Source organism: Penicillium solitum, assembly GCF_028829755.1.
Source record: "Penicillium solitum strain IBT 25940 chromosome Unknown utg000009l_segment0_segment0, whole genome shotgun sequence".
NCBI lineage: Eukaryota > Fungi > Ascomycota > Eurotiomycetes > Eurotiales > Aspergillaceae > Penicillium > Penicillium solitum.
This window is the reverse complement of record NW_027072128.1, coordinates 3,095,034-3,122,245: the sequence shown is the minus strand read 5'-3', so window position 1 is coordinate 3,122,245 and position 27,212 is coordinate 3,095,034. Positions and strand designations below refer to the sequence as shown.

The window sequence follows — 27,212 nt, the reverse complement described above, 5'->3', positions numbered from 1 at the left end:
CTATATTGATTGTTGGGTAGAAGATATTCATAGATTCTAGTCAAATCTTTCAACCCTAGTCAAGGTTGTTCCGACTTATAATTACTTGGATTGGTTCCAGGAGTCTGCACATATCCATCATTATAATAAGAATATTCTAAGGGCCATTATCTATCTAATAATCTAGAACTTGTATACATGAATATAATAAATTGTTGTGATTATATGCCGAGCGAGAACCGAGATCAGACCGACGCCGGACCTACACCCAAGCAATCATATGCAACCGGAATGATAGCACTGCCTGTGAACACTTTACAGGTTCTGAGCGACAGTGGTGAGGATGGCACCGAGAGGGGTGGCAACAGTGGGGAGGCCGAGACCAGTGACAAGGGCAACGACGGAGGGAGACAGCTTGATGAGGAGGTGCTTTCCGTCCTTGCCGACGATGTGGAGGAGGTCCTCAACGGGCTCGGAGATGTGGACGATGAGGTCACCGACGGAAGAAGCCTCAGCGACGATGGAGCCAATGGGGCCGGAGATGGTGGTCAGACCGAGGCCAGCAACGAGGGAGGTGACGGAGGGGGAGAGCTCGATGAGGAGGTTCTTGGCGTTCTTGCCAGTGACAGTCAGGGTAGTCTTGACCTTAGGGGCAAGGTCCTGGACAATCTCGCCACGCTTGAGGTTCTTGCCGAGAGTAGCAACGACGGTACCGACGGGGACACCAACGGTAGGGAGACCAAGACCGGAAACGAGGCCAGCGACCTCGGGGGAGAGGCTGATGAGGAGAGCACCAACGTCAGCACCGACAACAGTGACGAGACCGTCGACGACGGGGCCAAGGCCAGTGACGAGAGCACCAACGCCGGAGGCGGAGGCGACAATGGAACCGAGGGGAGCACCGAGGGCACCGAGACCAAGGCCGGAGACGAGGGCAGAGACCTCAGGGGAGAGCTCAATGAGGAGGGTAGTGGCGTCAGGGCCGGCAACGGTCAGGATGTTGTCGAGCTGAGGTCCGAGGTTCTGGACAAGGTGATTGTCCTGGACGGCGGGGGCGCTGCTAGCGGAGGGAGAGGCGGGGGAGGGAAGGTTCAGGACCTTGGTCACATCACCGAGCTTAGAGACAACGGGGAGCTCGTTAAGCTTGAGCTCCTTGGTGAGATCACCGACCTTGAGGCCATTGAGGATGCTATCAAGACCACCAGCGGGGGTGGGAGCGGCGAAAGCAGAGCCGGCCAGAGCGGCGACGGTAGCGATGAAAGAGGCCTTCATTGTGAAATTAATGGGTATATAGAAACTGAAAGGAGTGACTGTAGTTTGCGTAAAGAATGACTGTGGTAAGAGGCTTGGAGGAAAAGGAAGACTTTGATGGGAATGCAGAGAAAGACTGTATTTATATGCTATGGACCGAATGTGATCTACAGGTACGATCTTGCTTGCCCCTGTCCCCTGTTCAGGATTTTACAGCTTGTTACGGAAGGAGCAATATCCTAGACTAGCGGGTCAGCTCCATAGTTGACTTGATTTCAATAGGATCAATATAATGGAGTCTTAGAGAAGTATTAAGTGGGACTAGCATCCATTATGCCGAGAGTTGGCGCCATTACTCCGTAGATGTACCGAATAAGTCCAGGGTCAGCACAGGGTCCTACCCAAGTGGCAACTATTGCCAGGATCTTTGAAAGCAAAGAAACACTTTGGATGAGGGGGGCATATTATCGAACCCTGGCACTTGTAGCTGAAGCCTATCCCGTAACTTTCAGCATAGTTCCTTGAAACCCTCACTCAAGTCCTAGAGATAGGATCTTCACATATCATTTTAATGGACAATCCCAATTCGAGTCGAAATGTCAATCCGGAGACTACCGGATAAGAGGTCTAAATTGAGATCTACATATGCCTATGTTTACTTTGTAGGGTGGATGGAGACATAGGGTCCTAGCGCAGGCTAGCGTGAGCTTATAAGGGTTTACCCATAGTCCGAGTAACTCCGTGAGTTAACCATAAAATTTGTTTTGTTCCATTTGGTAAATGAGATCTGGTTCCGTCCACCCGTTCCAAATATCCGGTTAAAGTAGGTAGAATATACAATATAGTGCATCTAGCACCCCGATGACTGTTAAAACCCCTGATATTCTAAACCCACTTTAAATAGGGGATCATCTGTGTCAAGGCCTTCGCCCCATCATCTCCATTATTATTATTTGCCACACCTGTTTTTTGTTTTTTCTCTCGCTCTCTCTCTGATGTCATTTTTAATGGAAATTAGGGTGGGGGAATCCAGAGAAACAAAGAATGATCTGCAGAGAACCACATAACTAGGGGAATCAAACCACCTGAAAGAGCTCGTATGTTGGCTTTGAAGTCCAATAGTGCGGGACTATATTGCCAATCAGCCGGCATAACTACCGACCCATCTCCACTTAACCCCCATCTAAGATACTCCATTGGCCATTTATAGTCAACGACCACAGTATAAACTTCTAGGGACCCCCTTTCCGTTGCAAAAGCCCCAAGTCTCTAGGTTACGTTCTCTCGATGAAATATTACCGGGGTTCCATTGGCTCATCGGAATCGATTGACCGCAGCGACCCCCTAAGATTTACCGGAACAAAGGCGATGGTCAAACTTAACTTCACTCGATATGTACCTACCGTCAGCCACTGCCGAGACTTGGGATCCAATATCGTGTTGCCCAAAACCTGAGTGCCAGGTATTTTTTCTTTGTTTTCTTTATTTCTGTACTGGGATATTCCTGGAAACCCGGCGATTGTTGATACGCCCCAATATATTCGTAATAGGGGATAGTCGTTTGACAAACTTCATTCAGCATATAAGCTAAAACGCTGGAGATATTTAAAACATCTACTGAGAGCTAGCAGTGGAAATAATCTGGAAGATTTAGACGGCAGGCACTTACATGATGCACCGAATGTTCCATCTACCTTCCCGTTGTTGGGGTCAACACGAGAGAGGCTCTGTCGATCACCAGGTGGACTTCGGAAATTCGTTGCTGATACTATCTCGGACTAGACTGGGAATCCTTTGTATCCAAGAGGACTATCGTTATCTTAATTTTTTCTCATCATGCGAAGTAGACCCATGCCATGTCGTGATTCATTGATTTTTCCATCCGACCTATTACCGTCTTACTATTGGATACATATGTACCTTTCAACTATAGGGGGTAAATGCCATATTGGGAGAAAATGAATAATCATCCTTGTCTTCTGTGCTTGAGAACAACATGCTAGTTTCCTCAAATTCAAAGCGATGCTAAACAGCTATGGTTTATTACACATAGCTGAAGCGGGTTTCAAATGTTTCGTAACGAAACGTTTGATACATAGCTAGTTTTTAAATATTTGGGTCGTGTCGATCTGTTCCCAAATACACCGAGCTGGCCTCAATTTGGTTTATCAAGACGCTGCCTACTATGTGCGGAGATATACCTGCTCCCAACAAAGGCCATTCTGGGCCTATCCACTCGTTCTGGAAGGAGTAATTTCTCGGACTAAGCCGAACTGCTGTAATGTATGGCCTGTATAATCCAAGGCACATACTCAATCGGTCTTCACGGGCTCGACGGGAATTGACATCCCATGGAATATATATCCATCTACTGCTGCACACCCGTGTTTAACCGCTTTAGATATTGCATAGGGCAAGCTGTATTAACTGTCATGTTTATTGTACAATATAACTTAATACTACATGGCTCTAATGGTCAGGTTGGATCTCGTGGAAACATTTAGAAGACTGCAGGCCTACGCCAAATCTAGGTCCACAAATAAATGGTTGGACCAGTTCAGCAGTTCCTGCATGTTGAATCCACAAATATCGCTCCTAGCTTGTCAAATAGTGGATTCATGGCTCAGACATGGTCATTGACTTCCCTGTTTTGCTCGCTCGGGATCAGTGCGGTTTTAATGAAGAACACGAGTCCAAGGTGCCTATGTATAAAGATATAGATCAATACTTGTCTGCCATAACGAGAGAATTAAGAAGTTATCCCAGTTTATGAGAATCATGGCGTCTTATCTGGACAGGTTTGAATATATTGCCGTCATCTCACTTATTCTTGGCAAATACTTTATAGATTGATTTCTTCCATGAATTTCCTAGATATCAAGTCTTGGGACTTCCAAATCGCGAGTATAGTATTGATTCAACCAGGCTACGCCAAATGATAGACGAATCTGAATTTGCTATAATGTGGACTGGCTATACGGGACCATCTTGGCATGGGTCAGCTCGCCACAGTAGACATTGCATACCTCCACAGTCGTAATAATGGAGTACATAGAGGCAAATATTACAAAGCCCCCCACCAAGCAGCTAGGACATACGAAAAGCATAAAATGGAATTTCCCCTATGAATCTTATGAGGGGCTCAGGCTTGGAATACGGGTTCATATTATTATTCTCTCGTGAGCAGATAAAATAGAAATACTTTGCGTGGATTCTGGGGCCTGTGAGTTGGCTAGGCCATGAGATATAGCGCTCAATAGGCTTAAGGACCATATAGTTATTGGGAAATATGTTGAAGTGGGAGCAAGCCAAAGTGGTATGCACTGATTGACGTAGGGTTCGCTCAAGTTTGATCTCTTCGAAATAGTTCGAATTTGCTATTAAGGAAGAGGTGGAAATTCTCCGTAGGAGCTTACAGGGACTATATAGACTGATCCCACCCCTGTAGATAGAATGGCCTATGCTAGGATACATTTGTATAACCTCTTGAATTTTCCAAAAGTGATCGCTGCCACCCATCTCTACATTGTAATCCCTGGTACTGTTATAGGTCTTTATAGCGGCTGTAATTCTGCAAGTTACTATAAACATTTCACATTATCAAGATCTTGAAGTTCTATTTTGTATTGGTAGGAGTGGGGGCCTCGGGCCCGTAAGCGAGCTTATACCATGACTAGTTTGCACCTGTCAAGGCACGTGAGTCATTCTTGTGACTTGATGTTGGCGCTCAAGTCTAACACTTGTTTCCACTGACGACCAGAACGACGCCGAAAATGGCCGTGTTATTCCCCATTGTCTGTATACAACGCATTCCACCTAATGTAACAGAGACCCTTATGTATCCTATGTTCTTATCTCATTCATATCTACAGATACTTTCCCATATCATCTTCACAGCCTACCAGCGAAGCGCTCGCCGACCAGAGAGCCTCTATATTCTTGAAGTTGACTCAGATATTGAAGAACATGCAAGCTCCGCCGTTTCCTTATATGATGTCTACGACACGTCCGTGTTCCACGGGAAGCAAATTAACGATGTCATTCGTATTATTCGAGAAGGCGTTACTGGAAAGGAGGTAGCAGCAAATTTGTTCTACATTGCAGACGACCAGACGGTCAGAGATCACACCTTGCTCCTGGTTCAAGTTCAAGATCAAGAGAATGATACATGCGTGCTTAGTGTCCGACTCGCGCCTGAATTTGTGAATGGAATGGCGATGTCGATAGATGATCCTGAATCCACAATATCGATCCAAGATATCCAGAAAGATGTCGATGATGATGGCGTGTATAGGGGTGGGAGGGATACCCCATACCAATATGTTGGGACACCGAGTTACTACCTGACTCTTCCAGAGACGTCAGAATATGGCAATTAAATACGATCCCAATATAGTAACGAGCAGATCCAGGTCCTGACGCTTGGACGAATACAATACGCTTACAATATCACGAATACTGGACGAATCCTTCAATACTTACCACCCATACTCGATCTGCCACGCCTTTCTATGGACAAGATCCCTAACTTTTATACCCTTTTAGGAATATCTCATATAGTAAAATAAGTTCCCAGCAAGGCCAGGATTCTTGGGTATTTCCAGTACTGCCTTCAGACCGTCTCGGAATTGTGGCAATTCCACCACATACCGATGTATGATAATTTGGGAGAGTACTGAGTATCGAGGGAGGGAGATCTCACTCATCAATTGCCCTTCTACCTACATACGATCCTTAAATGCATACCCCTTACGGAGTATATGTAGTATACATTTGATTCTTCAAAAAGCGAGAAGAGGTGAACAAGTGCCAGACATTATTCTATGCACACAGTGCCTGCTGCATCTCAAAGTAGTATCCCGTTAAGTCCTTGCAGTACGTAGCTAATCCATTTAGACCAATTCGCAGTATATATTATTCATTATGCACAGCATGTAGAGGGGTATTTCACAAAAAAAAAAAGAACGCTTATTTCTTTTCCAAATTCATATGCCAAAATATTACAAGAAAGTGTTTTCACAACCCGCCATGGTACCCCGGGTATGCATCGCCGGCCAGCGGCATCCCCGACAACGGGCCTTGAGAATATACCCCCTGATTCGACATATAGCCCATAGAGCCATCAATCAGAGTTTTCTCTACGGAAGCAGACTCCCCCTCGAACTGCTCTAGATGTCCATGCATGTCCCACTTCCTATCACAATATTTGAGCATGTCGCGAATATAGGATATACAACGTATGGCACGTGCGTGGCAATTGAACAGGTCCTCGCCGCCCAGTACTGGCGGTTCTGGAGTCCCAGCGGGGACGGACGGGGGGACTGGGACAGTGCCGCTAATGAGCTTGTCGTAATTGCAGGACAGGACATTGACAAATAATCGACCCACTTGGTGCACACGCTGGATGTCCAGGTATGTCAAGAAGGGCAGGGCACTGGGATTTTCCAGGACCTGGTGAATTTGGCTGATGTAGTCCATGCATCGGTCGAATAGAAGAGCTTTGTTGTAGTCGTGGAGGGTTGGATTTCGGTGCGAAGGGGATAGCAGGATAATAATTGTGTATAATAATTCAAGTCGATATAGAAGTGAAAAGTGGTTGGGAGCATTCGGGGGGCATTGGTGGAACCATTCCCGGGCTCGCCAGCACAGAGTCCAAATGAGAACCAGGGGCTGCGGGGATGGATCTCGCCCGCTATAGTGCATTTCTTGGTAGCCCGCGGAGAGAATCTGTCGGATTTTAACGATATGCAAGGCGGGTGCCGGGCTGCGTAGGAAGATGTGAGTTTGCTCTATGGGGGCGCCTGGTGCGGTGACTGATGGCAATGCAACATTCACAGATCCGTCGGAGAACGAGTAGGTTCTCTGCATAGCAGGACTCAATCCTCTATAACGAAAGATTAGCAGGGCGGCAATTGAGGAACGGAACGAAAACGAACCTGTCTAGACAATATATGCAATGAAAGACACGCCGGCGAATATCAAGTCGATCGGGATTTGTCAAAACTTCGGTAGGGGGATCTTGATGCAAGCCCAGATCAATCGCAACCTTGACAGCCATTCCAACCAAATACCAACTCCGGAAGCGTACTGGGTCAACCAAGGAATATTGAGCAAGCAGTAGGATTGCTTGGATTCCCGAAATTGACCCAGGGCGCAGGACTTCCTCGGCATATGTCAAAGCGTCTGAAACGAGGGCCCATGCCCTTTGATGGCTCTTGTCGTTGTTATGGTATGATACTGACGCCGAAGCAATGGCGAGAACCATGCGCAACATCCAATGGTCGAACGGTTTAGCAAACCGGCCGCCTGATTGATATACGGCATCCACCGAGGTCCAGAAGCTCGTTTCGACAAAGAAAGGCAGCTGGACAAAAACATTATCAAAATAGTATTGTAGCAACGGGGTCGCTTCATGCCGCGCAGGTAGTGGATAGGGAGAGGATGGTGGGCGAGCGTCGGCTAGAGCCACTGAGAGGAGAAGGTTGGCGAAGGAGGTACTCGAGGTGATGCCGTGGAAGTCTCGGGAAGTTGCATTGACGGACCTTTTGAGATGTTAGCGGGCAAACAAAAGAAACAATTCAGTCATACTAACAAGAAACCGAAATCACCAACTAAATCGTCAATATCCGAAACCTCTCTGCGGTGTGCAGGGCTTAATGCACTTTCGGACGCGACGGAGGTGATCGACATCTCCCGCGGAATCCCATCACCCTCAGCAGACAGGGAGGTTGATCGGGCGCGCATCTGACTGATCTTCTTTTCGAGTTTCTCACAATATCCTTCCAGTGACGCGACATAACTCCTTTCTTTTCCCTTGGCGAATTCATCGCTTGCCCCGGAACAAGTGGTCGCCTTGCCGACTCTTTCGCAAGCCGAACACGCGGGGAGTTTGCCGTCGCATTTGATCTTTGCGGTCCGACATCTCGAGCAGGCGGCGACTGGGCGACTCACCTTGAGCAGGGGGTTATCCAAGAAGGTCGTGGCTGTGACGGACATATCTGCTCATTATACTGCCCAGGTGATCAAATACGGGTTAGCAAATTCGAGGATATGGGACCCCCACTCTCTTTCCCCCCTGCATCTCCACTTCCGACCAAAACGGTAAAGGATACTCACGTGATGTGAAATAGAGAAGATGCTTAGCATGAAGCCAAAAGAGATGGAACCTGCATAAGCTGGCCCTGGGAGGAAAGGATTAGCAACTAATGTATTAGAGAAATAAGCCTTAACCGAAGACGTTGAAAAAAGGGAGAACTCCACTGACAATCCCATGTCATCCCTTTTTACACGAAAGCGATTATTATAGGACAGGAATTGGAGGGGGAAGATCTGTGGAACCGCACGGACTTTTGGCGAGAATCTCCGGCTCTAAATTGTTTACGGGAGCTATTAACCTGCCTTATTAACTCCCTGTTAAGGTGCCTATTAAATGCCTATTACTCTATATTAAATACTGTTAAAATAGATAATATACAAATACACTATTAACCAATATCGAAATACTATTAAATAGTTCTATACTACACCAATTATCCAAACTAAACCAAAATCTCTCTCTTTTTCAGCTGCCTTGTGCCTCCACATAATCCACACCTCACTTTGTGCCACGCCCAACCTTTTCTCCAGATCTGGACCGAGGCCCCCCCCTCTTTGGAAATCACGGTGGCCCCATTCCCATTCCAGACACTTCTTCTTTTTAACTTCTTTTTGAAGGAACTTCCCTTGTCAAGGCCCCCGGGAGCCTCATCATGTCAAATGTTCACTTTGATATTCGAAAGGTACTTTGGGTATAACTCACGGATGATGTGATCGGTCCTTTCTCGACCTTCCTTTTATCTACCCTTTTTGGCCCATCATGACCTCAAGTCCCGATTATTCTTCAGGGCCAAAATCACCGGAATTACACTCTCTAGAGCCACCGGACGGTCGTATCGCTCACACCTTAACCGCCTGCACAAGGTGTAGACAGGTATGATGCCATCTCTCCGTCCCCGCCATCTCGGACTTTTCGCCCCTCTGTCCTAGAGCTTCACAACCGTTCCCCCCTCCTTTCGCGGTACTATTTCGGAACTGACCTACTTTTCGTATAGCGAAAGTCCAGATGCGACCCCGGGATTCCACGATGTGCGCCCTGCGAACGAAGCAATGCCAAGTGCGTGTATTATGATTCGGCCCGAGATTCAACTATACCTCGAACCTATATCGTATCGCTCAGAGAGAAAGCCCGCGCGTTAGAAAGAGAGCTTGCCAAAGCCGAGAATGAGATACAACATGCTGCCGATGCTGAGCTGATGGTGCGGGGGGCTGGGCGCATCCGATTCAAGGAGAACGATGAGCCGCGATATCTCGGTGCCTCGAGTGGCATCGCCATGACACGTTTGGTCATGGAGATGGCCAAGCAAAACACCGACTCCAAAAGTATAAAGGACGTTGTCCCCGAATTCACCGCACAAGAGATTAAAGACGCGTTTGCCGAAGAAGACTCCAAGCCGACATCAAAAGTCTACCCCATGATAAGCTCGATTCCACAACCCAACCTACCTCCAAAGGCCCTGACCTATAAATTGATTGATCTCTTTGTGGCCAAAGGTACTGCGATCACTTTATTTGGATTTTTTTTTGATTTCCTCGTAGCTCGTGTGACTGATTCGTTGTATAGCACAGGCACAACTTCCCCTCCTGCACGAGCCCACGTTTCGACAAGAGGTAGAGGAGGTCTTCGATGGCTCTACAGACCCCTGCAAAAATTTCCAACTGCGGATGGTCATCGCCATCAGCATGCAGAAAATGAGTACAGAATATGCCGGCCTCGCTGATAGTTATTATCTTGCGGCCTTGCCCTACCTAGAACCCACATTGAAACGATTGGATATAGGGGCTCTACAATGCCTCGTGCTCATAGCCTCATATTCAATGGTAACGCCCACTCGCACAGCTGCGTATTGGGTCGTGGGAACGGCCGCCAAACTTTGCCAGGACTTGGGATTGACCGAAGAAGCCACTGTTACCAAATCACCGTGTGGGGAACCATTGAATCCCTTAGAGGTTGACATGCGTCGAAGGTTATTTTGGATCGTCTCATCAATGGAGTTCGGTCTTTCTCATAGTCTGGGTCGATGCAGCAGCTACTGCGTCAGCCACGACCATATCAATGTGAAATTCCCCGAATTAGTGGACGACCGGTACATCACCGCAGAGGGGATCACGCCGGGAGCGAAACCCGTTCTCGCAAAGTGTATTGCAGTTCACTTTTTCAAAATGCGACTACTCCAATTGGAGCCCAGGAGAATGCTTTACTCGAACAGACGAGAGAGCCCACTTGACGATCAGGATCCATGGTTTCCTCAAATGTTGGCCAAAATTGACCATTGGATGGCCACTACTCCCAAGAACGACGATGGCAGTGGGCTTAATGTGAAATGGTTTGTTGGCATGCTCGTTTTCCGAAGTGCAATTTTGCTGACAATGACTTCTACAGGTTCCAAGGGAGACGAAACACCATCATTGTTCTCATGTATCGTCCCTCACCGCAGATCCCCGAGCCAACCGTCAATGCCGCCAAAACCTGTTATGACGCGGCCGTCTCCAATATCGCTATGCACAAGGAACAGATGATCACCGGATCTGTCGACCTAACATGGGTGTTTGTGCAAGCTCTTTTCATGGCTCTAAATACTGTGCTCTGGGCCCTCTCATATCCCGAAATTCGAAAAGAGCACACCATCGAGGAAGTCCAAGGCCATCTGGATATGGCCCTTGAAGTTATCGTATTTTCCGCTGAACGTTGGCCCGGTGTTCAATCTGCCTTCCTTCTTTACAGGCGCCTTGTTGCTGCGTGCTTGAAGGCGTACAGGACGGAAGAATCGTTTGTTGTGCACTCGCCTTCTAACCATCCTACGCCAACCTCTTCCCAGGGAATGACCCCTCCAGCGATGTCCAGCCCGTCAAGCAGTACGACTGCTTCATATTATTCCAACAACTACCGTGGCGGCAACCTATCAATCGGCGATACCGCCTCAAATGGTACTTATTCCAGGGGACAATCGGCTGATCCTACATTCACCCAAGAATCAACGCCACCTGCAGTGGCCCCTGCTGTAGCCCCTATACCGTCCAAGGAGCCACAGATGCCGTCGGTTTCCTCTGCATTCGACATGCACCCACCACTTACAGCCCATAATGTGGCACCGCATTATACGTCAGGAGCCTACGTTGGGCCGACACTCTACTCCGATGTATCCATTGACCCGAACACCCCTTATAACACGATACCGTCAGTTGTTCCCGGCCTGCAAGGCTGGGACCCCAACTTCTCACTTGCCTCAACAACTGCTGGTCATTTGGCATACACCGATGCGACTGTCGATCCCATGAATTGGTCCACCTCCATTGGAGACCAATACTCCCAGTACTTTAATGAGCCATTCCCAGTTCCTTCATGGCGTGAGCGCACCCTCAGCCAACAAGAGCAAATCGAGCTTCTGGCTTCCCTTGAACACAATATACCCGATGTATCTGCCCAACTGGTTAATGAGTATAATGCTTACTATCAGTCCTGAAATTCTGATGCAGTCGGTCTCACTTCGTCTGCGGGGATCATTTTGTATTGAAGAGCTCTGGTGCTTCGTGGGGAGCTGTGCTTTGATTCCCGATATATCACTGATATTCTGTCTTGGACTGGCTTGTCTTCTGACATCCATGAAATATGTCTCCTTTTAATGGTCATGTTACCAATCGGGCTGGAGGTCGCCCATGCCGAGAAAGGCACCTTAGACCACCTGACTTTGTTTTTCTCGGCGAATAGTCTTTCAATAGTAAGAGATACCATTTTCAATTGTTTCAATTTCCATTTGATATATTTTTTCTTTCATGATTTGACAGGTTGGGATAATAATGGACGTAGGTAAGACCGGGGATCCACCACCCAACATCTGAAGAGTCCGACATAATCTGAGTTGTATATCCTATCCTACATATATTAATATTATAAATATTCAAGCAAGCACTAGGAATTTCGTCCCGGCAAATATAGCCCCCAAAGGCGTTTGAATAAAGTTTGCTTTTGGGCGACTTGTTGTTCTCGCCACTCGCTAAGGAGGTGATTGTTTGCGGTCCTCACTTAATGCACTCCTATTGTCGCATTGTATTGAGAAGAAAGAGACAAATAAGAGAATGACAATGAATGGGTGAATAGATGAATGCATACTTCATACATAAATCTAATATTCAATAGAAATATACAATATACAATGCAGGTGCCAAATAAAGTACATCGGGCCAAGACCGGTCACGTGAATTGATCAATTCGCCGTCATCCTCGCCGGCTTTGACCACAGGATTGTCTCTCCATCATCACTCTCCTTCACCACAGCCACTCATCAGCCACCCAATCTGTACCACTTAAAGGGATTCAGTTCAGTCCCTTGGAATGCAGATGATCTAGTCCGCCCGTTGAATGATCTGCTCGCCTGCTTGAGCGACCGTCGATCGTGACCGGGACCCCCCTCTCCAGGCACTGGGATCAAACTTTGCGATTCGGATCCAGAGCCGCTCTGGTTAATACCGTCTCTGCATGCTGAACTTTTCCTCGGGCTCTCATGTCTGATCGCACTCACCCCACATCCTTTCAAGCAAGACCTCCTTCGCCTTCCTCGCCCGCCGGGTCTCTCAAAGAGAACCATCGGTTGCCCATTTCTTCGGAACACATTCCCCAGACCCCGACATCTCCTCCGTTGATGTCGGTGAATGAACAAAGTCATGCCGCCAACTTCACATCCTCGCATACATCACCGAATCAGGCGACGGTCCAACCTCCGAACATCTCCTCTCCTCCGTCCTCTGCGCCAATGTCTACCCAAGTCTCACAGCAGCCCACAATGAGCACAACCAATTCGTTCCCCACTCCCGCCAGCAGCGTCAGCGGTCACCCTGCGAATGCGACTTCGGAGGATGTGGATCAGGGGAGAAAATCTTTCAATATGGGGATACAGGACTCGGCAGAAAACTCGGGAGCAGCTCCCGCTCAGCAACAAACACAACAACCAACACAACACAGACCCACCGACCACGATCGGCAGTCTTTGCAAACCGAAAGCACTAACGATTTTGCCACCGGGCAAGGTCAGCACTCGACAGACCCCGACGCTATGGATGTAGATACAGAGCCGACTCGTCGGGCAGATACCCTCAGTCTCGACCTCGATTCTCTTCAGAAAGAGCTAACCTCGGCTTTTCATCTTTGCAAGAGCTGTAAGATTCCCCAAATTGCATCATGGCATCTGCTGCATGCAGCTGCGTGAATGCACTGATCTTGCACATTCTAGGAACTGAAGTTGTTAACACTGCTTTTTACTCCTTGACAGCTCCGATCGTTACTGGTCCAGACCCTTCAGTGGATCTCGTTTCTCTCTATGGGTTAGGCTCAATCGCGCACTCGGTAGCACGCATGGATCCCGTGACGGGGGAGAAGATCAACCGCCTCAGGAAATCATACGAAGGAAAGCTGAAAGGACTGGGACTCGCTGGACGGAACAAGCCCCACAAGCAGGAGATTGGCGCTCCTGGCAGTCTGAGGTACATGACTCTATGGCCTGAAGAGGAATGGCAGAACCAGAAGGTGCATGGCAAGGCCATCAAGGTCCCAGATATGGATTCGGCGCTACAAAATCTTCAATCGCGAGCGATGCAAATGGAACCTGGACCGATTCCTAACAATGATTGGTGGGAAGATATCTTGGGTCACGAAAAGCAGGCCAAGAATCCAGCGCCAGGCGAGACTGGCAAGAAGGCAGCCCCAGCTCCAGCTGCCGGTCGTCCCTCTATGCAATCCTATGCCCCATCTCCACGATCACAGGAAGCAGAGCGGCCACGGCCTAGCAGAGGTCGCAAGAGAAATTACGATGATAATAGCTTTGCCGGCTATGGCGAAGGATTTGTGGATGATGATGATGACCCCGGATTCTACTCGAACGGCGAGGGAACTGGGAAGAAGAAACGCAAGAAGGTATCGCATTCCCACGGTTAGCCAACCCTGTTGATAAAAAAAATTAATCTAATCAGGATCACGTTGCTAAGGTGTCAACCCCCATGTCTGAAAGAAGCGCTAGCTACGGGGTAGGCATGTTCGGCATCGGTGCTAGATGACGAAATGGGTTTTATGATCACTTTCGTATCAACCAAAAGCTGTTTCTGTTTATTTTTATTTTTTTTCGATGAAACACCAATTCTGCCCATATTAACCTAGGGGGGTGATGGGGGTGATGGCTCGAGCCGAGTCTTGTCTTGCAAGGCTGGGAGTACTCGATGCCTAGTTTGGCTCCTCCCCCCTTCTCTTTTTATTCATTCTCAGTACATGTTGCATCACGGTGCTGGATATACCCGGCTTCATCACTCGGACGGCGTTTTGGGGAAACAAAGTTATCCAAAGTGGATATGATCAATTGCTTTTATTTCGTAAGCTTTGTTTCTTCCCCCCCTGCTCTTGGTTTCTTTTTTTTTCTTTTTTTTCCTTTTCTTTTTCGTTTTTCTTTCGCTTTTTATCTTTTTTATATCTCGCGCACAGCTATTCGAGATCTGCACTACTGTAATGGTTGGTTATTCTGGTTTTTCTTCACGCTTGTCTTATGCTTGCAGCTTGTTTCCACATCGGCCAACCTCGATGGTCCGCTGTGTTCATCTTCAATGATTACAGGGAGTGTGCATCACACTTCCTTACATTTTTTTTTTACATCCATGAGTCTTTGGGGCCTTGGTCTTGGCAGCGTGGAGATATCATTCCGCGATGACGAGACAAGGAAGAATTAGTCAATCGATTCAATAGATGACAAGATACTTCCTTGCAAAGTAAAGGCTGCATTTGGAATATGTACTCGGCTTGTAGTTGATATGCTAGCTAAACAGCCAAATTTTTTTCATAGATATATACATCAGGAAGATTAAACTAGCACTTGGATATCAAAGGCTCCTCGAAACCCATAGGTCAAGTAGAGTGGCCTAGTTGGACCTTAATATATGGCTATAAATGCCGACATGCAAACATCACGTTCTTACCCTTTCAGGCATAGGATTCCCATTGCAAACCCAACACATATTACTTTTTCTCACAGACACACAAAATAAACAGAAACACCTGCTCCACTCCAAGGATGTGCCTAGATAATGGAAGATCTCCTTAAATAACTCGGGCATGAGAATCGTTAAAATCAGAACTAGAAACCAAAGCGTCATGTGTCGCCCGTCTCCTTGTAGAAATTGTCATATTTCTGGGTCCACAGATAACACTGTGTCGAATAAAAGTACACCTCTCGTTGTCTAGTCATTTCAGACGATATAGATACCTGGGAGCCCCTGGATTCCGCAATAATTTTGATTTTACATCATAGTCCAGTTGCTGGCCGCGTTTCCCAGGTCGAAATCGATTGCCCAAGACATTAGATCAAAATTCTCGTAATCGTCCAGAATGATAGCACCAACCTCCCCAGCTCCACCAACGGGGGAACCGTCAATATCAGGGGTCAGAATTGATATCGGGCTCACGTTAGTGGTCGTCGCGACATCAGGAGTTTCCTGAAACTTTGATGTCGCAAACTTGCCCAAGATCTTGTCCAACTTCTCCGTGATGGCTTTTGCAGCCTGCAAGCAGAACGCTTGATTTCGTTCCCGGGAACTAGCCACACTTCCAAGTTGCGATGCAAGTACGGAGAGATTCCGAATCACAGTCGACATCTTTATACCAGGCGGAAGGATTCTTGAAGGATCTTGCGTGGTATTCTCTAGTGCAGTCGAAAGGACTGCGGCAGAGGGCAATCCGCAGGACAGAAGCTTCGCCCTGTCAGCTATGCAAAAAAAAAAAAAAAAAGAAAAGAAAAGTAAAAGGAATGGGACGGTAAGGTAGGGGAGTACGTACGATTTCAGGCAAATCATTAAAGGTAAAGGCACCTTTTCTGCGAGAACTTCCCATCTGCACAACTGTCCCCAATATGTTTGCAGAGACATCAAGCAGCTCGGGAAGCGGAGATGAGCTATCTTCTCCAAGGAGGTGGTATATCTGGAAATGGATTTGGAGGTAGGCCAGATGAATCTTCGCATGCATATAACAATTGGTAAGAGGCATGTCGGATTCCCAACAATCATCAGTATACCTCAGGTGGGGAAGCAGGTTATCCCAAGTTTGACGGCATCGAAAAGACAACTCTCTAATTGGTTGTCAGTGACCATTCAGCATCTGTCCGATTGATGGGTTCATACCTGAGCTGGGCATGGTCAGCTGCCTGTGATGCTTGAAAATGATATTCCACAATTCCTTCCCGAAACTGACTCAAAATATATCGTAGTCGAGCCCAGGTTGCTGCCCTAAGTTTCCCATCCGTGTTCCAGCCATCTTCTGTGAGCCGACTTTTTGCTTCCTCTAGTTCCCGTGGGGTTTGTGCGAAAAGTTCGTCATCTGATAAATCAAGGGGGAGCTTGACGTTAACATATCGAGAGGTAATACGAGGAGGTAGATTGAACACCAGGCCGAACATTTTCTCGAGATAATATTCAGTTACAAAGCATCTCCTTCGGGATTCTGCAAGAAAAAACGGGGTTCTCTCGGGGGAATATGTCGCTTCTCTGTGAAAGCCCAGAGCCAATAAATCTGTCGTGAGATCGCCCACCAAACGCCACACACCGAGGCCTGGAATCAATCAGTATCCCTCAATCAACACAACTTGCATGATGTGACTCACTCGCATCTCCTTCAAGGAATGATCTGAGATGCGCATTTTCATTCGCTAGCCATATAATGACGTCGGTTGACTGAGGTGCAAGGTCACGAGCTAGTCGTAAGGTCAAAGTACTATACCAAACCATGTCTTGGACAAATGCGCCATCATTATCCTCGTCGCGGTCAACGAAAAAAGCCGAAGCACGGGCAGCCATAGTATACAAAAGACCGATAGTCTCGACTCGAAGATTCGCGCCACAGAACAAGGCAGAGAAACCATGCAGGTCCAAGGATGGGGTGATGACGACCTCTGTAGAGGAAGAGAGCAGCACAGCTTCTGAGATCCCCGATATATTGCCCAGCTCGACTCGCTCTCCCTTTTCACTGAGAATATAGCCCGAAGATACCAGATCTGTACGGAGCGTTTCCAGGAGGCGCAGAACGACTGGTTTCGGTACAAGTGCGTTATACTTAGAAGAGTAGTATTGACGGATACACTTTTCAATGACTGGGAGGTATCTCAATTGAGACACAATCTCCTTCATGGTGGCTAGGTGGGCCTCATAAGCTTTGCTGTCAAGCAGGCCCAGCGTGGGTGTCTGTAGCAGCGTGTCAGAGATGGTCGACATGAAAGGCCATGTGTGAAAGTTGGGCGGTCCAGCCGCAGAACATCTTGGATGGGGCTGGCAGAATTTTCCGCTGTTCTTGCTCCATGATGGTGTAGTATGGTCTGATCGGGGTAGCGTAGGCATGGTCAGTCTTTGTGCACTCCGACTTTTAGTTAGAGGTGCGGGATGGTAATAGCATCGAGAGTCGACCCCACGACGCTGGCAGGAGGCGCAAACTGGTTTGCCATGATCACATCGGCTTTTTCTCTCTCGACAAGGTTCACATGAGGCTAGGGCACGATTGCGCCTGGTTGTCGGCGCTGACATGTTCAATAACCGTTGCTTGGGAGGCTGGGCGATGTGCCCGTATCTCCATGTCACGAAACTGGACCCACACTGGTATGGATTCAGTGCTCCCTCGGACTCGCTTTCCAGGTCCACTGGGTTGGAATTGGTATTCTGCAGATTCAGTATCCTTGTTCAAGTCATGAGGAGTACTTGAGAACGAGTTCTCGCTGCCAAGGCGCCTATGTACATATCAGGTGAGTTTTACCCCGGTACAAGACCGGTACCGGAATTCGTATCGGACTTGTATCGGCATAGCTGACTTCGTTACATACTAAGTATCCATGCATAGTACATGTAGATATAGTGTCATTACTGTAGTCAGTTTCACCAATATTGATAGCGAAAGATAGGAGAACGAAGTGAAACACGAACGTGCTACAGCCATAGAGTTTAGGCAAAAGAGAGAAGAGAGGAAGGGGATTTAACTAATCCACACTAGAAGTCCTAGGTATTTGCAAGGTAACAATCTTGATTCTCTACAATAAGCACTGTATATCGCAGTCTTCTTACTACTACCCTCACTAGCCAGTGTAAGATAGTGTGCTTACGCTACGAAGTTACTGTATCTGAAAAATGTCGAACTCCATTTCGGAGCTGCGAAATATACTCTGACAAAGAAAGAATCAACGTCTCTCTTCTCCTTTCATCTCATCTAACCGTTGAGCAAGCACTTGACAAGGCCATTCGCCTTCCGTGTTCAAACTTTCGAACCTCTTAAACCCCTGAGACTCATAGTATTGGATCAATTTGCCGTCGCCACCTGCATAGCAATCTACCCGTAGTAATGAGACTTCAGCCTTGCTGGCAAGATCGCGTGCATGGTCCAAGAGGCGTTTGCCAATCTGATTGCCAGCACATTGTCGATCCGTGACTAGTAATCGCACGTAAAGCTCAGGCTCAGGGACAGGTGTCACATAGGGCACCCTATCTCCAATAGCAAGCGCACCTACAATGACACCCAGAGCTTCTCTGTTCATCGTTTGGGGCTTCGTATTGGAGATTTGATTTTGAGGTAGAATAGGTATGTTATTCGCAACCTTGATAGCGAGCCAAAGACCATGGCCGGTTGTTGCAAATTCTCTGAGTTGCTCGGAGCGTTGTGGATTCTCAGAAAACGGTGCTGCTCCCCACTGCCCAGTTCTGCCGTGCGAAACCAGCCATTGGACTGCGGTATCTAGAAGGTGGAGGACTGGCTGAACGGCGTCCACTGTTCCCCGTACGATAATTAAGTCGTGGGCTCCATTGTTAATCGTGCTTTGTAAAATTTTAGTTAGTATCTGTAATGAATGGCCTTTCGCTTTTGTTCTTCATTCGATATTGTCCCCTTCTGGTCTACCTCTTCTTGGGTAGGTTGACGCTTCCAACAAAAACACTTACTTTGATGCCATTGCTCCAAGCAGTTTGAAGAGAGGTTGTTGTCGGATAACCTCAATAAACTCATCTAATTCGAACTTTTGGGATCTTTCGAAAATTGCTGAGAAGGTTGCTACACCTGGGAAAGGGAGATGATATTGTAAATAACATCTCCATGGACGGAACAGCCCTGGGGAGGCTTGGCAATAACGGAATCGCAACATACCAGGTGTATTATATGTTTAAAACCAGCAGAAACCATGCGGGAATACGTATGACTGTTGTAAGATAGTATTGTATTCAAAAACCGGTTTTGTACCTAAAACCTCTTACAACCGTTTGAATTTTTAGAATACGTTTTAGTAAAATCAAAACGTTTTGCTTTGAAGTACGTACATGTATGTGCATACGCTTCTTAAGAAGAAATGGGTTATCTAATATTGACAGCAAATTGTACAGTATTCGCCAGCGATCTACCCGACACCAGGATTTGATGGCGCGACCTGCACTAAATTGAAAGCAAGATCTCAGCAGGGTGGGTTAATTCAGCTGCGTTTGCCTAAAACAAGGTATAGATAACGCAGATTTAAATATCCTAGATTCATATTCATGAATCAGATAAAGAGATAAGCCCCTTAATGCTATGTTGACGAACTAATAAATGGTATACATCATATCTAAACTACTTTTGAAGTGGTAGCTAATGATCGAGTTGAATCGAATAAGGAATACAAAATTACCCCCGTACGTACCCCGTACAGTAAGAATCATTCTAAGGACTCGGAGTCCGTGGGGGATCTACCCGTCTATAAATGTGTCTAGACTGTATCAAGCTTTCCACCTTGGTCGATACGTCCGCGTATACCTTGTACCTACTTAGGTACATAGGTAATTGCCCTAGTATAGATTGTGGATGTGGATATAGATTGCGGATGGTCCCGTGTAGCCGTGCTAAGCGCCTAATACACCTACCGGTACTACCGGATATTGATGCGCCCCAGCGAACGCGACTTTTCCACCAAACGCAAAATCTAGAAATTGGGTATCTTTTGTATGACTTGCCTATACAAAAGGTACTTAGACTGAAAAGAGCGGGCGGGTCGTCTCCCCGGTGGAGCGAACCTTTTAAGCTAGGGGTGGGGTTGGGGCTTGATTTGGGGGCACTAGGATCTGGGATGGTGTTTCTGCTAGGACCTAGAAATGGCCATAGCTAGCGAAGCCCTAGCCCACTAGGGTGTATACGTCTTAGTTACTCCTATATGATATGTTACTATCTTAGGCCAGCGCAGAGTCAAATCGAAGTGAAGACAATTCAAGAATAAAAAGCGAACAGCTGAAAGAAAGTCACTATAAACAAGAAACAATGGGGGCAATGACAAGAAAACAAGAGATAAAATCAACATTGAAGTGAGACCTGCGATGTTTTATACCGCTTGAAGAACATCCCCAATCAAAGCATTCGCGTCCCCGACAACACGCGAGAGCATCTGTTCAACAACACCAACTTCCACCTCCACTTCCTCCTTCGCCCACACAGAGCTATCATAAGCAAGCCTCAACTTATACCCATTCAAATCCGCAGTCTTAATAACCTCGAAAACAACCGCATATGGCTGCAACATAGTCACCTCGGACTTGGCCATGACAACCCACTTCTGCGTCACCTCCTTTGCACCAGCGGGTGATGCCGGCTCGAAAGGCTGGAACAAGAACAGTGCCTGGTTTCCTGCCTCTGCACGGGAAACTCCACACGCCTCACATATATCTTCAATTCCAACGGTGTTGTTCTCGGTGTACTGCCAGAAATCGTCTTGCGTTCGCAGCAGATACTCCTGCACGGGAGTCTGCGCGTCAACCTCAGAGCGCATGGGTAAGAAATTGGCGCAGGTGCCGTTAATGCCTTGCGGGTCTGGTAGATCCACGTTGCGACCTGTGTAGAGGTAGTCGAAAGCGATGCTTGTCTGGCCGCTGCGACGGGCGAGCCAGATTTGGAATATGGATTGGAAGAGTGTTGAGACTGTCACGCCGCTGGACCGACTGAAGGTTTCGAAGTCGAGGTGAATTATGTGCGTGACTGAAGCGTTGATGCAGGGCTCTGTCGCATTGGGATAGTTGAAGGTGATGGGTCTTTTGTCCGCTTGGGTCCAGAAGTCGAGGGTTGGGCGTGTCTGGTTGATTTGCCAGATGTGGAATGCAAATTCCTTGAAAGAAGTGAATTTTTCGACTTCATCGCCCCGCTGGTAGGCCTGGAAATGGGCATCGAAGACGCGGAGGAGGGTACCATCGTAGAGACCGTGGTCTAGTTTTGTGATAACTTGGTGCTCGCCAGTGGGGTAGCGTAGAACTGCGTAGCGGATGAAAGGCTTTCCGAAGGTAAAGCGGTTTTTCCATATAAGGTCAAGTATTTGCCTTTTCTCTGCTTCGTCTGTGACATCGTAGACTTCCAGGACGGGTGTGGGATCATTCAGAACAACACCATACCATTTGCCCTTAAATCGGGTGAAGGTGGTGCGCAGGATCTCGTTTGTCTCCGCCAACCTCTTTGTGAGATCAACCCACTGGGAGATATCAGGGTTGATTCCAAGAGATCGGACAGTCATTAAACACCAGAACGGGTCGGCCCGAGCTCCCTGGGTAAGGAACTCTGCCTGTCCCGCGGGAGAGGGGTACACATATTCGTACTGCTGTTGTTGAATTTTAGAAGAGATCAAAGCATCCAAGCCTGTCGGCGGCGAAAAGACGACAGTCTCAGTTGGTATTTGGTCTGTTTCTTGCTGAAGATACCCAGACATTGCCCCCAAAAGAGGGTACTTGACGACATCTCGTACGCTGATGTTCAGTCCCTTGCGTCGAATGTAGCTGACAAGATTGATGGCGGAGATGGAGTCACCACCGAGGCTGAGGAAGTTTGCCTCCAACCCGAATTGGCTGTCGGGTAACTGCAGAATCTCGATCCAAGCCTCTTGAAGAATCTTCTGGGACACGGAGACTATAGGGATGATATCTTCAGGCCCAGATGTGCCGAGCTTGTTGAGAGAGTACTTGGCAAGTTCACCCTGGTTGAGAGACTGCACACGTGCCTTGAGCTGCTTGCGATCCGCTTTACCAGAAGGCATTCGAGGAAGGAAGGGAAGAGGAAGGAGGAACTTCGGGACCATATAGTGAGCCAAGCCGTTGAGCTTATTTTTGAGACGTTGTGTTTCATCGGCAAAAAGATCTGGTGAGAGGATGTCTAGCTCTTGATCAACGGGGTTGAAAACGACGTTGGCCACCAGATGAGCTGTGCTATTGTGCTTCCAGACAGTGAGAACGCAATCAGTGACCTCTCCCGTTCGGAGAATTGCCTGCTCAATCTCGCCGAGCTCAATGCGATGCCCATTCACTTTGACCTGGTCATCTTTGCGCCCTAAACATTCAATGTCACCTTCAGGAAGGTACCTGGCCAAGTCACCAGAGCGGTACAACCGCCGACCACCACTAAGATTGGTTTGGATAAACGCTCCAGCGGTTAATTCAGGCTTCTTGAAATAGCCGTCAGCTAACTGAGGACCCCAGAAGCAAAGCTCTCCAACTGCTCCATATGGAAGTGGTTGTTCGCCATTGGCTTCCAAGATGACTGCGCCGACGGAAGCGAGAGGCCGTCCGATATTACCGCCGGTGGTATCGACAGTGACCTCTTTCATGGTAACCAGAACAGAAGCCTCTGTGGGCCCATAGCCATTACGCAGGGTTACCACTGGAGCCCAGGTCTCGATCACATCGCGGGTCAACTGCTCGCCTCCAACAGTCATTGATTCCAAGCCTGGCACGTCTTTGGGGTCCAGAAGCCTGGCAACTGTCGGAGTCAAGAAGACATGGTTGACATCCATCTCATTGATGACTCCAGCTAAATCACTGAGCAGGCGATCCGAGGGAGCGATGCAGAGAGTTCCACCGCTGTGCAATGTGACAAAGAAGTCATACAACGAGACATCAAACACGTAGTTAGAGAACTGTAAAGCTCTAAAAGGTTCATCACGCTTGCTCTCAAAATCGATGATTGATGTCATTGCAGCAGCGCATGCTCCATGGGTGACAGTTACTCCTTTTGGCTGACCTGTACTACCTGAAGTATAAAGAATGTAGGCGAGGTCATTAGGCGAGACTTCCGTTTCGGGCTTCTCCTTTGAATATGCACAGAGCTTAGCTTGATCAATAAAATGGACGGAGATGTCGTCGAAGGCAAAGAACGTAGCATGTTCTGTCTCTGTGAGAACAACATGGGCGCCGACATCACGCACTATGAACTCATTACGCTCGACAGGATTTTCGGGACTCAAAGGGACATAGGCGGCACCCAGCTTGAAGAGTGCTAGAATTGCGATAATCATGAGTGGTGACTTTTCTAGAAGAAGAGGAACAAGATCTCCTGTCGTGACGCCGCGTTCCGAGAGGAAGTTGGCCATGCGGTTGGCTCTTTCGTCCAACTCAGTGTATGTCAAGAGTTGCTCATTCTGGAAGTTGATAGCAACCCTGGAGGAGTGCTTCTCAGACATCTTTTCAAACTGTCCATGAAGAGTGGTGGACTGCGGCTGGTCGTCGTTCCATTGAAGGAGGAAGTCTAACTCTTCCGATTCGAGAACAGTGAAGGATTTGATTGGTAGTCGTGGGTTGCTGAAAATTGTCTCAACGACATGGCAGAATTGTTCCAAGATGAATCTTAGGCGACGCTGCTCCATGGGAGCTGTGAGGCTAATCTCGATCCCTCCAGATCTCTCCTCAATGTTCAATGTGGTATACTCCGTTTTCCAAGCAGATCTAGTCCCATGCATCTGGAACACCTCCCGCATCAGGTCACTGATTTCCTGTCCCAGGGGCAGTATATTCACCATGGTATCAAATAGAGTTGTATTGTGATGTCCAGCTGCTGCCAAAGCACCTCGTACTCCCTGTTGCGAGTTCTTGATGAGATCCCATAGATTGGCATTGACAGATTGCACAAGTTGATCCAACGAATGTTCAGGATTGATGAGTACTGCCTGCGGTACCATGGCGAGAGTTGGACCGTCGAGAGTCTCAATTCCTTGCAATGGCAGCTCTCGACCCGAAATAGCCGTAGCCATAGTAACTAGATTCGACGCCGTATGAGACGAAAGAACTATGGCCCAGGCAGCGTATAAGATAGCACTGGATGGAACTTGAAGGGCCGTGGATGCTGACTTCAAATCCAGAGGAAGAATTCGTGTGGCAGTGAAGAACTCTTCAACAGGAGAATGGTTGAGGATGGTAGGTGTTGATTCCTGAAGATGTTGTCTCCAGAACTCGGCGGAGTTTCTCTCCCCTTGGTATTGTAAAAGCCCAATGAAGGACTTCCATGAAGCTCGAGGCTTAGGCCTTCTGCCGTAGTAAACACTTGCAACATCCTCAAATAAGAAGGAATGGGACCAGAAGTCGAACAGTGCGTGATGAACGGATACGATGAGTACAGAGTTGTTGAGCACTGCTACTCTCACGAAAGGATCCCCGACAGTGACACCTTTTTCCTTGTCGGCCTTGAGGAAACTTTCCAGGCTACCAGAAACCTCCGTCCAAGGAATGAGGAAATCATTCCGGATGACTTGCAGTAAGCCTTTAGTGGCCGGAACGAAGGTAGACCGGAGTGTTTCACTACGCCAAAACACACTTTCAAAAGCAAGCTGCAATCTTACCAGGTCAAGATGCCGGATATCAAAAACCCTTTGATACAGATAGTCTTGGTTACCTTGTAGTGTACTAGCAAGGATGCCTTCTTGCAAGGCAGTGAGAGGCAAAGCATCAGCTACGCCGCGATCAGCCTGAAGCTCCACCTTGGTATCGGTGTCTAATATAAGGTCAAACGGCTGAGGGGCGTGAGGCTGACTCTCTCCTTTGGTATCCAGCCGAGAAGAATCAGCAACACTTTCCAAGCTCTGAGACCTCAGCATGTCCGCAAGGTCGACATAGATGCCCTTTGTGCGAAGCTCACGAATTGCTTGTATGGCATCAATTGAAGATCCACCCAAGGCGACGAATGAATCTGTGGGAAGAATGGATGAGCGGCTGATATACAAGAATTCGGCCCATACTTCAGCGATCTTAAGGGCAATTTGACTTAGATGAACCTCCTGTCCATTGAGATTATTGTCACGACCCAAAAGGCTGTCAATGTCTGCTGATTCGGCTGTCGTCCGGATGGTTTTGAAGTCGACTTTGCCATTTCGATTAACTGGCAGTTCATCGAAGCGAAGCCAGTAGTTTGGGACCATGTAAGGTGGGAATGAATGCTGTGCTTGTTCTCGCAGGTTTTTCACAAGATTGGACCAATTGTCTTGGGTATTTGATACAACTGCAGCAACCAGGGAAATCTTATCTTTAATTGCTGCGCCGACGCATACAACTTCGGCGACACCGTTCACGGTTGAGAGAGTCTCCGCCACTTCTTGAGGCTCGACTCGTTGGCCATGAATTTTGATCTGATGATCAATTCTTCCAAGGATCTCAAAAGTCCCGTCAGTGCGACGAACAGCTTGGTCGCCTGTTCTAAAAAGAATGTTCGAACCGAAAGGGTTCTTGACAAAACTGGCGCCGGTCTCTTTTGGGCGTTGATGATAGCCGCTGGCAACTTGAGGCCCAAAAAGACACAATTCACCGGGCTCATCGACTGCCAATTGTGTTGTTGTATTGGGCTCCAAGATGATAGCAGTGGTGGTATCGACTGGCCGTCCCGGGTTGCGAGGGTTATCACCTCGCTTCAATCGCCGAGAGAAGTTCAACTGGGCGCATTCACTGAGACCGTACGAGACACGCAGGTGCACTTCATCTGCCCATGTATCAACGAGAGCCTGGCTTAAGGGCTCACCAACGGTTGTGATCTGCTCAAGGCTGTCCGGAATCTCACTGGGAGAGAGCAGAGACAGCGCCGAGGGAGTGATGCCAAGAGCGTCAATTTTGAGATTGACAAGCACCTCGAGCAATGATGTTGCTAGACGCTCGCGGCGTGCCAGGCAGAGACAGGCACCCTTTGCCAGTGTGGCGAGAATGGTTCTTTGGGCCGCAGAAAACACGGGATTATAAAAGAGCAACCACCGCCTGCGGCCGTTGAGCTCGAATTGGCTGATCCCATGGCTTGCTGAGCGGTGGCTCAATAAGACTCCTTTTGGTGTTCCGGTAGAGCCTGAAAAGAGTGTTAGCCTAGGTTCTTTCCAATGTTCTTTCCAAGGTTAGTCAATATGTATTACACCATCACTTACCAGAAGTATAGATCAAATAGGCAAGATCCGATGGACTTGGGGCAGGAACGAGTGGCGGACTGACGAAATATCCTTGGACTGCCTCATTCCTAGACAGGAGATCCTCCACCAAGATAGCTTGTTCAAATAAATAGCTATATTTGTGGTTTGACAGAACTGAATCCGCACCAGTGTCAGCCACGATAGCTCGATTACGCTCCGGAGAGCCCTCGGGATCAAGAACAACGTATGCTGCTCCAGAAACCATAATCGCCAGAAGGCCCGCCACAAATTCTATAGTGGGATCGAGGCATACCGGGACAATAGACCCTGATGCGAATCTGGCGTTGAGGGCAATTTGTTCAACAATCTGCCATAGCTCGTGATATGTGTAGGGTTCCTCATTTTCGCAGTGCACAGCGGACGCTCCTGGGTTTGTTTCGACTTGGTATCGAATGAGGTCTGTAACCAGGCAAGGCACTGATGGCGAGCTTGAGGTAGCCTGGGCTTGTATCACATTCGTGACTTTTTGTTTGAGAATTGTGACAGGACTGTCCAAAGTAGGGCTAGGTATGAGGTGCCGGGTAGCAATTGGAGCCATGATGATATTCTTCAGCAATGGATGCCAATGCTTCAGCCTGAGTGTGAGATAAATGAAGAGACTTTTGACACTGAGGATCTATGGCTTGCACAGGTACTTATAGATTGAGCTGGTGGGATTCAACTGTCTTTGTGACAATATAC

At 47.9% G+C, this 27,212-nt stretch overlaps 8 protein-coding genes across 8 annotated transcripts; 3 read left to right on the top strand and 5 right to left on the bottom strand.

Annotated features, from left to right (window-relative positions):
- Positions 1-294: 294 nt before the first annotated feature.
- N7455_012266 (uncharacterized protein) lies at positions 295-1,251 on the bottom strand (the record flags this gene model as incomplete). Its single annotated transcript, XM_040952751.1, has 1 exon — positions 295-1,251. One exon carries the CDS (start codon positions 1,249-1,251, stop codon positions 295-297), a length of 957 nt encoding a protein of 318 aa, XP_040816916.1.
- Positions 1,252-5,003: 3,752 nt separating this feature from the next.
- N7455_012265 (uncharacterized protein) lies at positions 5,004-5,609 on the top strand (the record flags this gene model as incomplete). Its single annotated transcript, XM_065606847.1, has 2 exons — positions 5,004-5,024; positions 5,103-5,609. The coding sequence occupies 2 exons, from the start codon at positions 5,004-5,006 to the stop codon at positions 5,607-5,609; spliced, it is 528 nt and encodes a 175-aa protein (XP_065460013.1).
- A 637-nt stretch (positions 5,610-6,246) lies between these two features.
- Positions 6,247-8,226, bottom strand: N7455_012264 (Zn(II)2Cys6 transcription factor; the record flags this gene model as incomplete). Its single annotated transcript, XM_040952657.2, has 3 exons — positions 6,247-7,114; positions 7,167-7,772; positions 7,823-8,226. 3 exons carry the CDS (start codon positions 8,224-8,226, stop codon positions 6,247-6,249), a joined length of 1,878 nt encoding a protein of 625 aa, XP_040816779.2.
- Positions 8,227-8,875: 649 nt separating this feature from the next.
- N7455_012263 (uncharacterized protein) lies at positions 8,876-12,028 on the top strand. Its single transcript, XM_040952847.2, has 4 exons — positions 8,876-9,199; positions 9,321-9,819; positions 9,890-10,652; positions 10,709-12,028. The coding sequence occupies exons 1-4, from the start codon at positions 9,086-9,088 to the stop codon at positions 11,787-11,789; spliced, it is 2,457 nt and encodes an 818-aa protein (XP_040816854.1). The 5' UTR covers positions 8,876-9,085; the 3' UTR covers positions 11,790-12,028.
- Positions 12,029-12,827: 799 nt separating this feature from the next.
- On the top strand, positions 12,828-14,373 carry N7455_012262 (uncharacterized protein; the record flags this gene model as incomplete). The annotated part of the gene is made up of 3 exons (XM_040952672.2): positions 12,828-13,479; positions 13,593-14,233; positions 14,290-14,373. 3 exons carry the CDS (start codon positions 12,828-12,830, stop codon positions 14,371-14,373), a joined length of 1,377 nt encoding a protein of 458 aa, XP_040816764.2.
- Positions 14,374-15,600: 1,227 nt separating this feature from the next.
- N7455_012261 (fungal specific transcription factor domain-containing protein) lies at positions 15,601-17,562 on the bottom strand (the record flags this gene model as incomplete). The annotated part of the gene is made up of 4 exons (XM_040952787.2): positions 15,601-16,050; positions 16,136-16,424; positions 16,477-16,903; positions 16,956-17,562. 4 exons carry the CDS (start codon positions 17,560-17,562, stop codon positions 15,601-15,603), a joined length of 1,773 nt encoding a protein of 590 aa, XP_040816676.2.
- A 950-nt stretch (positions 17,563-18,512) lies between these two features.
- Positions 18,513-19,277, bottom strand: N7455_012260 (uncharacterized protein; the record flags this gene model as incomplete). Its single annotated transcript, XM_040952668.2, has 2 exons — positions 18,513-19,143; positions 19,267-19,277. The coding sequence occupies 2 exons, from the start codon at positions 19,275-19,277 to the stop codon at positions 18,513-18,515; spliced, it is 642 nt and encodes a 213-aa protein (XP_040817053.2).
- A 1,389-nt stretch (positions 19,278-20,666) lies between these two features.
- sidE (nonribosomal peptide synthase SidE) lies at positions 20,667-27,069 on the bottom strand (the record flags this gene model as incomplete). The annotated part of the gene is made up of 2 exons (XM_040952853.2): positions 20,667-26,413; positions 26,490-27,069. The coding sequence occupies 2 exons, from the start codon at positions 27,067-27,069 to the stop codon at positions 20,667-20,669; spliced, it is 6,327 nt and encodes a 2,108-aa protein (XP_040816908.2).
- Between the last annotated feature and the right edge of the window lie 143 nt (positions 27,070-27,212).

Excerpts from the sequence above, each read along its gene's own strand:
- N7455_012263 (XM_040952847.2), top strand. The coding sequence starts at position 9,086 with ATGACCTCAAGTCCCGATTATTCTTCAGGGCCAAAATCACCGGAATTA. Across the intron at positions 9,200-9,320 it reads CCTGCACAAGGTGTAGACAG|CGAAAGTCCAGATGCGACCC; the intron begins GTATGATGCCAT and ends CTTTTCGTATAG. Across the intron at positions 10,653-10,708 it reads AGTGGGCTTAATGTGAAATG|GTTCCAAGGGAGACGAAACA; the intron begins GTTTGTTGGCAT and ends TGACTTCTACAG.